General features: G+C 53.3%; 2 protein-coding genes across 3 annotated transcripts in view; one reads left to right on the top strand and one right to left on the bottom strand.

The window, feature by feature from the left end:
• The window catches only part of FARP1 (FERM, ARH/RhoGEF and pleckstrin domain protein 1), a 300,177-nt gene extending 297,306 nt beyond the window's left edge, over nucleotides 1-2,871 (top strand). For both annotated transcript variants that reach the window (XM_043478278.1, XM_043478277.1), the window contains exon 27: nucleotides 1,378-2,871. In XM_043478278.1, the coding sequence (XP_043334213.1) occupies nucleotides 1,378-1,459 (82 nt within the window). In that variant the 3' untranslated portion in view covers nucleotides 1,460-2,871. The remainder of the gene's footprint in view (nucleotides 1-1,377) is intronic.
• Nucleotides 2,872-5,538: 2,667 nt separating this feature from the next.
• Nucleotides 5,539-14,515, bottom strand: part of STK24 (serine/threonine kinase 24) — an 88,062-nt gene continuing 79,085 nt past the window's right edge. Inside the window, exons 8-11 of the mRNA XM_043478279.1 lie at nucleotides 13,511-13,640; nucleotides 12,276-12,344; nucleotides 10,649-10,785; nucleotides 5,539-6,609 (exon numbers count right to left, since the gene is read on the bottom strand). Coding sequence (XP_043334214.1) covers nucleotides 6,573-6,609; nucleotides 10,649-10,785; nucleotides 12,276-12,344; nucleotides 13,511-13,640 — 373 coding nt within the window. The 3' untranslated portion in view covers nucleotides 5,539-6,572. The remainder of the gene's footprint in view (nucleotides 6,610-10,648; nucleotides 10,786-12,275; nucleotides 12,345-13,510; nucleotides 13,641-14,515) is intronic.

Below are 14,515 nucleotides of genomic sequence, written 5' to 3'. Positions count from 1 at the left end.
CACATTATGCATGGCACACTTTTTGATCTGGAACTTGTGTTTTTCCGTTGATGGCTGCAGTAGCTTAGTCCTATGGCCTAAAGGCTAAGTTTCAGGCCAAAAGACAACACGAGGAAGGAAGAAAAAATAAATCCCAGTGCCTCTGAGAGTTACCTGATCAATGAGACTGGCTCCATGGTATAGAGATCCAGGGGCTGTGGTCTTCCTTTTAGCCAAGAGATAGAACTAAAGGAGGCAGTCTAGCTCATTTGCCCACATTCAAGTCCAAGTTCTGAGTCTTCTGGGTCTCACATCGTGGGGCAGGCTGTGAAAGTAGTTGTCAGTGCGGAACCATCCCTATTAGGGGGAAGTTTCTCTCCTGGCCCCACTGCCATGAGCCCACGAGAGTTTCTGATCATTGCCCCAGTTACGATCCAGGCACGAGCCCTGGTAAAGTTAGCTTGCTGCAAAGAGCACAGACGTTTAAAACCAGGATTGAAGGTGCCAGAGACATCCCAGAACCGTGGTCCCTAAGCGACACTGCCTAAAAAGTGAGCCTGGGGGTTCGCAGTCCTCAAATGTGACTCTGGGTTGGAAAACTGAGATGCTGTCGCTGCTGTGGCAAGGGTAATGTAGCCTGGCAGCAGCAGAAGCGTGGGATTAGCTGGTGGCTCAGCTGGTAAAGCGTCTGCCTGCAATGCAAGAGACCCGGGTTCGATCCCTGGGTGGGGAAGATCCTGGAGAAGGGAATGGCTACCCACTCCAGTACTCTTGCCTGGAAAATTCCATGGATAGAGGAGCCTGGTAGGCTACAGTCCATGGAGTTGCAGAGTTGGACACGACTCAGCGACTTCACTTTCTTTTTCTTAAGCCCTCTAAGCTCCACAGAGGCAGGAAGCTGGGCTCACCGCCCTGAGTTTTCCCCATGGGGCAGTGCTGACGTTTCAGACCAGAGGAGGCTTTGTTGTTTGGGGCGGGGATGGATGTGCTGAGCAGCGGCCCCCAGCTCAACCCACTGGTTATACTGTAAATACTTGAATGTAGGAATTCCCGATAAGCAGGATGAGGCCCCACCCATTGTCCTGAGGAGGAGTGGGTGCTGTAGCCCCACCTCGGGCATTTCTACAGGGTGAGTGCGCCCAGGTCAGTGGTTCTCAGAGTGGGTTCCTCAGGAGGAACACTTAGCGCCTCCCCTCGCCCCCCCGATTTACCTGGGAGCTAGGAGTTCATTTACAATATCTTCTGCTAAAATAGATTATCCAGCAGGCAGTGTTGGGTAAGACTGTGTGGCTTTGTAACAACTACCAAGGATCAGGAGCTGTAACAAAGGAAGCACCTTTCAGAGCCACGGGTTTGTAAGAAGCGGGCCCTGACAGTTATTTCTCTTTCTTCTCCCAGATGGATGGAGGTGATCCGAAGTGCCACCAGCTCGGCCTCACGTGCCCACGCCCTGAGTCACAAGGAATCTCACATGTATTGATGGCGGGGACACACGCGTGGATTGCTTCAGCCGTGGTGACTCTCGGAAGGCGTTTTCTCTCTCCTGTATTAATGAAGCCTAGTAAAATTAACACCTGTCTGGAAAACAAACAAAAACAAAAAACATGGTTTTGCAGCAACTCTCACCTGTCCCCACAGGACCATTTTTAAACCTTGTCTTTTCGGCTGGTAATCTCGCGTCTGCACGGGCTGCACCCCGCCATCTCCGGTGCGGGCGGCGTTCTGGCCGTCGTCCCCTCGGTGGCCTCTCTCCAGCTCGTGCCAGTGTTAAAACACTGTCATGGAGATGGTGCCAAATGACATTTGTTTTCCTCCACGGCTGCACCTTAAAAGCAGTACCAACACATCTGTTCAACCAAAAGACAGGGCAAGTGTTTTGTTTTTTTTTTTTCCTTAAAACTCTGGGGGGTTTTTAATTTCTAGGCTGCTGCATTTTACAAAATGGGTTTTCCAGTGTTTGCAATACACATGGCACAGTCTTAATAAGCAAATGAGATCATTTTCAGATTTGGGTCCCCCCCCCATCTTTCTACTTTTATAATGATAGGAAATTAGTAGGATTTTACTTCTTTGATAAAACGAGCAATTTGCAGCATCCTTGTATCCCACTGGGGGCTTCGGGCTCCAGGGAAACGCTGGTTCCCAGACCTACTTCTTGGTGTAGGCTGACCAAATTGTTGAAGTGATGGCTATTTACGAGGTGTGGCGGGTTGTTTTCTGTTGGGAGAAGCTCTCTGGACTGTCACGTGTACCGAGTGCTGTGTTGATGGGAGGGTAGTAAGCCGTGGTGTTTTGCTGTTTCACAAGCATGAGAACGTGTATGTCAGTGGCCAGGGCCACCTGTGCTGTGTTGGGGTGTGGGTGCGTAGTCCCCCACAATCATTCCTGTATCCTCCTGCACCTGTGGTTTGGAACTGCACACTCAATAGTAGTATATATATATATATATATATATCGTGCCTGTCTTCACAAACCATTCTTTCCTCTTTTTTGTACTCACCACCCCCAGGCCTGGGGTACGGACGGACACGTGACATTGCACATCCTTGATAGTCGGACGACACAGGGTTCCAGTGACCGCTGGGGCCACCAGTCAGAATCCGTTTGCCTGTCTCCGTGGGGAATCAGGTGGCCGCTATTCCCTTGATACTGTTGAGCCCCTGGGGGGGGGGGGGCGCGACCCATCCACCCACGGTTCCCTTCCAGCACCCCACACCGCCGTGGGGGGGCTGTGACCGGCGTACGTGGAAACACACAAATGGATGAGGAACTTGAGATGTGTGAATCACTTGCCTTACAATCTGTACAGATGGTTTTAAGTACTAACAAAAGGGAATAAAAAAAAATACCTCACGCCACAATCCAGCACACTCAAGTTTTAAGGCAAACCAACCAACCTTGTCTCATGTCTTTTAACTGCCTCTCGGGCTGGTGGGTTGGGGAGGCAGCTGGTTACAGGGAGCGGGGATGAAGGGGTGCAGACAACCGCTTGCCAAGACAGCGTATTTGGAAAAACTTGGAATCTGATAAGTTTCATCTGCTTCTCCCAACTTGGGAAGCAGAATATTTCCAAGAGACCTGTCAGAGGCTCTGGAAGACTTAGGGCTGAGGGCGAGATGGGGGGGCCAGTACCAGTTTGACCCCAGTCCCCGAACAGCTGCGATGGAGTCAGCAAGCATCTCCAGAAGCCTCCCCAGTCACTCGTCTCCTAGGTCGGTCTTCTGTTCACACCTACCTGTGTCCCTCTGCGATGTCAACGATAACCCAAGTCCAGATCACAGGGGTGACTCAGACCACCCCCAAGCTGCTGGAAACACGAAGTTTCAGGGACACCCTCCACTTCAGCCCATTCAGGCTGCTAACAAACATACCATCGACAGGGTGGCGTATAAAACACGTTTCTTAAAAAACAAGCAGGAAAACCAACAGTTTGGAGGCTGGAAGGACAAGGTCCTGGTGGGTGGGTGTCTGTTGGGGGCCCGCTTCCTGGTCACAGAGGCTGTCTCCCCAGGTGGTGGAAGGGGTGACAGACTGCTGGGGTGGGTGTGACCTCAGTCTGGAGGTCCACCTGCATCACTTGTCTCCCACGGCCCCCACCGCCTCATACATGTAAACCTGGGCTTGGGGGGGCCCACAACACAAACATCGTCTATTCCCTCTGCACACAAGACACAATTCCAAAAACAGTTTGTTTCTGTGAACTTTATTGACCCTCGCACAATACAGGCCCTGTGCTTAAGAACACGCCTTGCAGCAGCACTCCCCCGTTATTGCCATTATTTTATAGCAGAAATACAGAAGCCGTTTTTTTTTAAGGAAGGAAAAATATAAAAATGCTTATAAATAGACCGCATGTTTTGCTGAAAGGAAGGTACAAAATGCCGCGTAAAGAACCCAACGAAAAGCTTCAAGAGACCCGTTGAACAAAACCGTCAGACTGGGAAGGTGGGTGGCACTTGGTTACAGCGAGACGACCCCAAGGCCCCGAGACCACGATGGTGCAGCCCGTGCGGAAGACACAACTTTGCAAAGTGTAAGCCACCAGCCACGATCGGCCCACCGCCTCCACTTCCCAAAGGCTGGCTGTGCTTCCGTGTGGGCACCCCTGCCGTCTGCAGTGTGGGCAGACAGGCCGCTGACCGCTGGGGGTCACCAGCCAGAGGCTCCGGTGTGGTGGTCAATGCGCAAATGCCGAGCTCACAGGTCTGGCTGACCACCACCTGCTGTTCACCCCGAGGGGGTCCTGCTGGAGCTCTGGTGCCTGGTCTTCTAACAAACGACCTGACATGGACCAACGCTAGCCCCCCTTGACTCAACAAGATGCTCTGCCTACAGAAAGCAAACAGGAGAACTCAAGAGGGGAAGTGGACCCACTTTCCAAAGCTGGTCAAAACATGCGTTCCCCGCACCCCAAGAAGCCCATCAACAGAAGACATTTCCAACCAAATCCCAGAACAGTTGGCCTTTTGACCTGGGAGATGTGCGTTGCTGTCCACCAGTGACTGCTAACTGGTTGTCTGCTAACCGGTCACACCACCTCGCCAAGCCCCATCCACCGGTCAGCGTCACCATCACTCACATCAGCGTCTGGTCTTGAAACCACCGTCTGTATGCGGGTCTGAAGAACTTGAGGTCAGAAAGCTGCTGTGACAGGGCTCTTGAGATCAGCTGAGCGGCACACCCCTGGCGGAACACGGCTCCGTCCTCTGATGCTTTTCTCCAGCCGCGGACGAAACTCGGCTGTGGCTTATGCCTCACGTAGGGAAAGAGACAGCCCCCTGATAACACTCTCCAAAACACAAAACGAAATACTTAATTCTTCTAGTTTTACATATTTGCACAAGGAGGATTCACAATTTGGTTCTATGTCTCCTAACCAAAATGTATCCTTTACGGAAATTAACAACCCAAATCTACTTTTAATTTTAAAAAAATCACGACAATTTTAGAGTTTTAGAAACTAGCTCCGTTCCACTACCAAACAAACAAGAAGCACCCCTCAGCGGTCTCTCCCGGTGACTTCCAGGCCACTGGGCCTGCAGATAACTGACCTGTCCTCAAGTTTACCCAGTAACTTCCCTCCTTCCAAAAAGCCTTGGATTCCACCTCAAGAACTGCTACTCCAGCAAAAGTCGACTATGATTTGTATCAACAAATATACAAGAATGTCACACGTAACTCAGATGGGTCAAGAATCAGGGCAAGAACTCAACTTTCCGTCCCAGAGACCCCTGCCACAGGCCGAGAAAAGTACAGAGACACCCGGCTGACCAACTGGTGGACATCCGCTCCTTCAAGGAAGAAAGCAAATGACTCGGAAGACGGAACAGTTTTACCAGCCAGCAGTAGTCACGCATCTCTTCAGGGGACCGTTTTTAAAAGTTGCATAGGGAGCTGACCTGGACATTTCTGCAGCTTGAACATGGGCACTTCTTCCTGGAGCCTCATCAGTGCACACACGCGCACACACACACCACTCACACACACACATACACACCACACATGGCAGGTACCCTGCCCCCTCTTAAAGAGTCACGTTCCAAGGAGAGTATGCAAAAATCCTGTTATAAAATTTATTTGTGAAAGCATTCAGACATGTTGAGGTTTCGAAAGATGATATGCAGGTTTCACTACAAGGTGCAACAGAAAACCCTACTGGGAGGACGGGCCGGCTGGCGCAGGACACGGGCCGGGCGCGACTCCAGCGAAAGTGAGACGAGGACGCTTCATCGGGGAGAAACTTGAAATAATAATTTAAAGCTTCATGAGGCGCGATATGTTTCCATTTAAAACACTAAGAAATAGTACCATCATGAAAACAGGAAAATCAACTTCTAAGTGTACCGAAGGGGTCGTAGGGCACGCAGGAGGAAAAAAAAAATCTGCATTTGCTGAGGTACAAACAGAGGGAGTGTTCCCGAAGAGGGGCATTTAATTATTATTAATGGCAAACCCTGCAGATACAAAATAAAACCCAAATCACTGGTCACATAATTCAAAATTTACATGTAATAAAGGCAAGGCAATAGACTCAAGTTATGGCCTGTCAAATATTTACTCCACTGACGGTATCTACAGAAGCACTTGGCCGATGTGTACACAGTGATTCCTATGCACGCCGAAAGGGTTTTCCGTAAAAATGACGCTATTTACAAGTCTGTACACTGATCCACCAGAGCGATTTCTCCATCTCCTGGGGTGGGGGCGGGGAGGGGTGGGGTGCTTATCACCGTAAAGCAGGATACCTGAGGTTTCATTTCTTCAGTCACCTTATCATAATCCCAGATATACATTTCAGGGTTTATTTTTGTTTTCAAAGACACTTTCCTTGATATGTGCACTATGGTTAAAATTAAAAACGAGAACAATAAAATAATCGCTTGGAGGAGCTGGCCTTCCCCCACCCCATCCGGAGTCCATCAGGCCCCAGGCCAGCAGGGAAGGGCCATGGGGTCCTGGATGGCGGGAACGGCCCCCCGATGGTGCGCCTCTTCAGCGGAGTCAGCAAAGGCTCTCGTTGAGTTTTGAAAAGGAAGAGGGTGAAGAAGGAAAAAAATAAAAGGAAAAACAAAACCCCAAATGCCAAAGGGATTTCAATGGGATGAAGTTCCTCCACCACTTAGAGAATATCTGGGAAGAGACAAAACAAGAAACAGCAGTAAGTCAATGTCATTTTCTCTAAATTAAAGAAAAATCTGCAAAACTTCAAGCAATGAACAAAGCCCTAGTTTTCATAGACAACCTCAAGTGGTAACAAATTAGTGGTACAAGCTATCAGTGGGCTAATTATAGTATAACATGAAGAATTCATAAAAACTATGAAAATCACAATTTCAACACTCAAAACTTCATAGATAATTTAAAAGTCAGAATGTGTTCAGCGTCCCAGGAGAGAGGAAAAGAAGATACAAATAAAGTGGTACATGATATACCTTCACTTAAAATCAACTGAAATACCAATACCCAATGACACAGTAAGATCCCAAGGGCACATGTGCATGCCAGTTTGTGTATCAGTGTAAGAAACCCTTTTTGGCCACAAAGATATTGATGGCTTGTTCGAGTAATCTGCTTCCTAAAACTGTCTCTTAGATTTTCAGTAATTACAATAATTAGGAAACTATTCTGATGTCCAACACAGAAAAATGGTGAAGTAAAAGCGAGCTGAATGAAATAGATTACAAATCACAGTAACATTTACGCAACATGAAAAATACAGGTTAAAAGTATACACAAAAGTATACATGTCTAGTTTTACACAATTTGCTCTACATAAAGACCAAATATTATGATCCAAAAACTTGGGTAGGTTCACAGCTCATATGCAGCAATGGAAAGCAATCCAACACCCCAAAACTCGTGGCGCTGGTGGCTAGCCTCAACGGTGGGACAGCTACTCTCCCCCAGGAGTTCTGCAGCATGGTCGCACTTTGGAACACAAAGATGGGGGGAGGAGTTCCTTTCAGGACCAAGATTCCCTTAGCCGCCTCAAAACTGGGGCTGACCCAACCACAGGAGATGGCTGAGGCTAAGTTTAATGGGACTCGCTGCAAACATTCCAAATTTTACGTCCTCTTTTAAGAGCACTTAGGACACGTGACGCTTGCCCAGGGAACAGATGACTAGAAAATCACTGCAGATGGTGACTGCAGCCATGAAATTAAAAGATGCTTGCTCCTTGGAGGGAAAGCTACGACCAACCTAGACAGCATATTAAAAAGCAGAGACATTGTCAACAAAGGTCTGTCTAGTCAAGGCTATGGTTTTTCTAGTAGTCATGTATGGATGTGAGAGTTGGACCATAAAGAAGGCTAAGCGCTAAAGAATTGATGCTTTTGAACTGTGGTGTTGGAGAAGACTCTTGAGAGTCCCTTGGACTGCAAGGAGATACAACCAGTCCATCCTAAAGGAAATCTGTCCTAAATATTCACTGGAAGGACTGATGCTGAAGCTGAAGCCCCAATACTCTGGTGACCTGATGTGAACAACTGACTCATTGGAAAAGACTCTGATGCCAGGAAAGATTGAAGGCAGGAGGAGAAGGGGACGACAGAGGATGAGATGGTTGGATGGCATCACTGACTCAATGGACATGAGTTTGCGTAAACTCTGGGAGTTGGTGATGGATAGGGAAGCCTGGTGTGCTGCAGTCCATGGGGTCACAAAGAGTCGGACACAACGGAGTGACTGAACTGAAGTCACGGGAGGACTGACGCTACACAAAAGGACCCACACATCATCTCAAAGTTAAACATACAGAAGCTTTTCAAAATGCATTGGACCTCCCTGTTTCCTCGGTGACCCAACTGGAGGGACACAAAGGGGGTGAAACCGGGTCTGAGGCGTCAGCCACGACTGGGCCGCTGCGGACGGCCGGCCTCTGGATGGGGGACAACACAGAGACAGCTCGGAGAGCCAGACAGGGACCCCCGGGAGCAAGGTCATCCAAGGGCTGGGGAAGAGCCCCACGTCAAAGGAGGAAAGAAGGGGACTTCTCTGCTGGTCCAGTGGTTAAGACTCCGTGCTCCCAACAGAGGGGAGCCGAGGTCCCATCCCTGGTTAGGGAACCAGATCGCACATGCTGCAACCAGAAGCTCACAGACCACAGCTAAAGATCCCGCGGCCGGAACAAAGACCCAGCACAGCCGAATAAATAAGGAAATAGGAGGAGGAGGAGGACGAGAGAGAACTGGGGAGGATGGGGAACAAAATGCTAACCGAATGCAGACGGCGGGCACTTAAACCCGTGTTATCCTGTGTTATGTACGGTCACACTCGACGCTAACGCAGGCATCGAGATGCAGGGAGTTCCCAGTGACACGTGCCGTAAAGTGTGAAACACACTCCTGCTACTGAGACTCAGCCCCACAACAAGGGGAAAGACCTCTATGCTGACTGCATGATGAAACAAGATTTCAGATGCAGTGCGTTAAGTAGTACACTATTAAAACCAATTTCACTTTTTTAAACTATTTTTTTTTAATGCGGCTACTAAAAAATGTAAAGCCACACATGTGCCTCACACCATCTTTCTATTGAACAGAACTAGGACAGATCACCTGTGTCAGCAACTAGAGAAAGGGAACAGACACAAGGATCAATGAAAGCCACAGAGGTCACACCCTCTGGGCCTGGAGCTGTGGGGAAACAGAGTCACGTACAGGCGACGCTGGTAACAAGCTCAGGCGGGTCAGGACAACGTGGAAAACATCAGTTCTAAGAGGAGCACCACAGATGCAGGAAACTAAAGCCAACACCGGTTTCTGGTTTGGTTCTGTTTGACTCGAACAATCTTTTTAATGGGAAATAAATGCCGGTATGAAGCGGTACCAGAGAAATCAGAAAGATGGACCGTTATTAATTCAATAGGGCAAAGTCTATGCGACTCTGGATTACTATAGGATAAAACGTTCAATGATTTTCACAAAGCTATGTTAGAAATGCAATTGCGCACACACACAGTGGAGACACCAACTTGGCGAAGAACAACGGTGTCTGGGTGAGCATATGGGCGACTTTTTAATTCTGTTTTCCTCTATTTCTGTACTCTGTTAGTATCAAAAGTGGGGAGGGGGAAAGTTACCCAAACACCATACTGGATTCCCTCAACTGCCTCACAATTGATGGAGGCCAAGTAAACAAACAGTCTTCCCTCCAGCCTGAACATGAGAGCAGGTCAGGAAGTTGGAATGTTTTCACGAGGAAGCCAGAATTCCGGAGAACCAACCTGAAGGGTCAGCAATGAGGTTTTCTCTGATGCCCCCTCTGGGGGGACTCGGGCAGCCCTTTCATGACCACTTCCAAGTGGCAGAAGTGACCCTCCATGCCCCAAACTTCACGTGCTATCCAGCCGACATCTCAGGACAGATCTGAGACGCTCCTGATCCCCACGGAGGCCCGGCCAACCTCTAGGAAGAGCTCGGCAGCCTGGACAATTCACCTGGAAGGTGAACCTCAGAGCAACGACCTGCCCGGTGTTTTGCAGGAAAGAGAGGAGGGTCTGGGTGTGGAGGAGAGCGTGGCTCACAGACCTGCAGAGCGGCCCACCTCCACTCTCTGCAGCAGCCTCAGGGGACTGCGCTTCTGTGACCCCTTCCATGGGGAGGCTCTCCAACAAACAAACTTGGGGGAGCAGGCGGGGGGCCAGATGGGCAGTCCCATCTCCCTCCTCACTCAGGAAGGCGTGCTACCAGGGCCGCTGGCAAAAACAGGACACCCCCAACGCCACCCCCCAGCAGACTGCCACAGACGGGGCTCCCTGCCACCACCACAGGGCTTCTGGGCGCAAGACGGAACCGAGAACCCGTGCAGCCACCGCCCAGAAAGAACACAGCTGTGTCCACTCTCGCTGAGCCCCGACCTCTGGGCTTTCTGGACCTGACTTTAAAGCACAAACCCAAACAAGGAGTTAAAGACGCCGGGCTCGGGACCACAGCCCTCCGGCTAGGCATGAGGCTGCATCTGGAAAGCCCAGAGCCCCCCCAGCCCCCCGACGTCATCTGGTGCTTAGGAGACCAGTGCCACAGCCACAGAGCGCTCTGGGCCCTGCCTGGAGAGTCCAGATGCACACGGGTCACCCGTAACCGATTTCTCGAAGGCAGAACCCCCTCCCTTCCCTGGTTCTGCAGCCAGCCCCAGCCCGAGGGTACTGGGCACGGACACCGCTCACCTCTGCAGCCTCTGCACCAGCTGGGCCACCATGGTGTCCGAGATGCCGGGGCAGGCCTCCTCCGCCAGGTAGATGGCCCCGCGCAGCTCCTCGATGGACCCCAGGTTGCCGCCGCACGCCTGGCTCTTCTCCTTCAGCTGCGAACACAAGACGTGGGGCCGGCGTGAGTCTCCCGAGGATGAGAAACCACGGGCATCTGCGACGCGATGTGTGGCCCATGCCTGCTCTGGCCACAGGGCCCCAGCAGCCTCAGCCCGGACCCCCCCACTCCAGGAGGCTGAGAGCTTTGGGCAGGCCCCGGTCTCTGCCTTCCCCGGGGGACGGGGCTTCTGTGCAGATCCACGCCCTCTGCTCCCTTCTTCTGTTTCAGCCACCAGCAAAGCTGTCCCACGCCCACTCGGCTCTGCTCTGCCCCCGGAGCTGCAGCGCGGGCTAGGACCTCGGAGCTCCCGGGGTTAGCAGGCGGGTGGCTAAGGCCTTAGGGTGCTGCCAGAACAGTCGACTTCATGGGACCAGTGAAAAGCGAGTGGAAGCCGCTCAGTCATGTCTGACTCTCTGCGACCCCATGGACTATACAGTCCCTGGAATTCTCCAGGCCAGAATACTGGAGTGGGTAGCCTTTCCCTTCTTCAGGGGACCTTCCCAACCCAGGGATCACACCCAGGTCTCCCGCATTGCAGGCGGATTCTTTACCAGCTGAGCCAACAGGAAGCCCATGGAACCAGGTGGCAAGCCCTAAATCCTGGGGAGCTGGGGTCCCCTCAGCACCTCTGCCAGCCAGGAGCACCCACAGGGGGATTTAAGGTCAAGCAGAGCCCAGGGATAAGCCTGTAGGTCCCTCCCAGCCAGGACCAAGGAGCCCCTGCTACAGCCTCCCTGGAGAGCTCCAATCACCACCCGAACAGAAGGGGCTGGGTGGCTCACTCGGAATTACCTTAAAGGCAGCGTGAGCCAGGAGAGCCCGCAGGGCAGTGTCAGAGAGGGCTATTTCCAACTCGTCTCCGAGTCGCTACGAACCCGACGAAGAACAACGATCACCCTAAGACCCACTCTCGAAACACCTCCGAGTGCTGTATGCACGCACCTATCTACAGGGGGTGGGGCCCCCCGAGAGGGTACCAGAATGCAGTGGCGGCAATCAGGGGCCCTGCGGGGTGAGGCCCCTATCCTGGGGGCTCCCCGGGAAACCCGAGGACCCAAGGCAATCTGGTATCCCCTTAGAGTAAACATCTACTTTCCACATTGCCCTACCCAAGTCTGGCAGAAGCAGAGAGGCCAGGATGCACCCAACCAGGTTCTACAGAAAGCAGCACAACTGAAGTTCAAGTCACTCTGGTCCACACATGGACCGGGGCCAGGCTGCTGAAGTCCCCATGGACGCTGCCGGCAGCCCCATGGCAACAGCTCCCAGGACGACGGGCTGGACAGAAGACAGCCGCGGGAAAGCATGAGGCCCTCCTGGAAGGCAGGGCCTGGCCCAGCCGGCCTCCAGGAGCACAGCCCACTGTCCGCCTGCTTGCGCTGGCCACTCTGACCTCCCCGATTCCACGGGCAGCCCTGCCAGAGACAGAGCGCCTGCCCCCTTCTTCCCCTTGCGTGGCCCCCAACCATCCACTGGGCATCTTACCTCTGCAAAGAGCGGAGAAATAATCGTAGATAAACACTGAGAGAAAGGCCTCTTTGGGATGTCTTTCATCTTGGGAGGAAAGAAAAGGTAATGAGAAACCTTTTAACACCCACACTTGCCGGGGTTCACTGGACTCTGGGACACGTCCGCAGGGGCAGCTGCATAGGGCTGCCTCACCGTGTTTCACTCGACTACGGGGGACCGCAGATACCATTCCCCGTGGAAAGGCGTGGAGCGCCGTGGAGCGGCGTCCTGCATGGACGCGGGCAGGGCCGAAACTGCGCCACCGGGCCACGCGTGGAGAGGGCCTGGAGACCCTCACGCCAGAGCTGGCTGCTGCAAGGGGCTGTCACGGGACAGTGCTGCCTTTTTGCTCGTCTGCAGCCTCCATCTGAACACGTAATGACCCCTGCCCGCTTCTCAGAGCGGGACTCTAGGGCCGCCAGGGGACAACCACTGGTCCACTCTGCTGAGAAACTACGCCTCTGTGCTTCAAAACGATCCCCCCCAAAAACTACAGCTTTTCATAAATGTGAACAGGCACAAAACCAAGTCATCGAAAATCACATTTTACCTAAGTACCAAAGTGTCAGTCGCTCGGTCGTGTCCGACTCTGCGAAGGTAGCCCGTGGACGACGGTAGCCCGCCAGGCTCCTCTGTCCACAGGACTCTCCAGGCAAGAATACTGGAGTGGGTTGCCGTGCCCTCCTCCAGGGGATCTTCCCAACCCAGGGATCGACCCGACCCAGGGATCGAACCCGGGTCTCCCGCATGGCAGGCAGAGTCTTTACCGCCTTAGCCACCAGGGAAGTACCAAAAGTGATGCATTTAAGATTCCTTAAAACTCAATCCCCAAATCGTGCCACCTTGATGAGGAACGCCAACGTGTACCAGAGGCAGAGTGTCATCAAGGGCTGGAAAGTCGTTTCGGGCATTTCCCAGCCACCCTCCCCGCCCCCCACAACCGTGTCAGAAACGCTGAGCTGATGGTGCGGCCAGAGACAGCAGTGGCAGCAGTGCAAACCAGGCCAGCACCCAGACCCGCGGGCGGCCTCGCTGGGTAGTCAGACGAACAGAATCCCTTAATCTGTCGACTTCCTGACAGCAAAATTCCAACACAGGCGGCCCAGAGGCACCGCGAGGCCCACGAGAACAGCAGGCTTCATGCCAAAGTGGCTCCGAAACGCCGCCAGTCCTGATGACGAGGGCTAGTCTCTCCGCACACGCAGACATACCTTGTTTCTCTCCAGGTCCGACGGCTGGAGCGCTCCATTCTCCAGACTCTTTGGATCCTTCTCCCGGATTGTGAAGATCCAGTCCCCCGAGTCGCTGCCTCCGGAAGCCTGGCCATCCGTGTCCGTCTCCCTTAACACAGAAACCCAGGTGCGCCCGTGAGTAGGCACCAGCTCCATGGGGAGGGACTTTCAGGGGGGAGCCCTGCGCTCCATGCCTGATCCAGTCCCTCCGGGACTGCAGAATCCCACCCTGCCCTCAACCTCCCAGAGGAGGGAGACCCTGTGGGCATATGGCTCCCATCACTTCCCACTGAGGCTGCACCAGCGGCTCCATCCACCCCGATGTGAGCGCGCAGCCCTGCCCACTCAGCTCCCTCCCAGCGCTCAGTCACGGGCTTGGACACGTCACCTCCACTCCTGCCTCCATCTCTCAGCCTCCGCTCACCCCCAAAACCCACCCGGTACCTGCCCCCACCCCCGCCCGCCACTGGACAGGGGGCCACCCCTCTGTCTTCATGCTGTTGGGGGCCTCGGCAGCAGACCCTCCCACTCATCGGCCTTGCCGGAGCCCCTGGCTCCCGGCGCCCAGACCTCCCCCGACCCGAGCGGCCCGCCGGCTCCGCCTTCGTGCTGGTGTTCCCCAGGGCTTGGTCCTGGGCGCCGGCCCTTCCCCGCAGGTATGTCCTCAGGGCTCCAGTGACCACTCACAGAGCGGCACTCTAAGCCTGCATGGTCTGCCTATACCTCTCGCCTCAAGGCCAAATCTCGCTGCTGCTCCAGACGGGACACATCCTCCTGGAGGCCCACACGTCCCCACGTCACAGCCGGCTCCCTGAGCCCTGGCCTCCCCAGACCGGCCCGGTCTCCAGTGCCTCAGCTGACTCCTGACACCGCTTAAGCTGGACGCTGTCCCCCACCATTACCCAGACCCAGCCGTAAACATCCAGAATCACCAACCCCCCTCCACCGCCCGTCTCTTCATCCCCCCGTCCCGACCACCGGCGT

The sequence above is a fragment of the Cervus canadensis genome, chromosome 9, assembly GCF_019320065.1.
Source record: "Cervus canadensis isolate Bull #8, Minnesota chromosome 9, ASM1932006v1, whole genome shotgun sequence".
Classification (NCBI taxonomy): domain Eukaryota; kingdom Metazoa; phylum Chordata; class Mammalia; order Artiodactyla; family Cervidae; genus Cervus; species Cervus canadensis.
The sequence above is the reverse complement of the archived record's forward strand: the minus strand, read 5'-3'. Positions and strand labels throughout refer to the sequence as shown.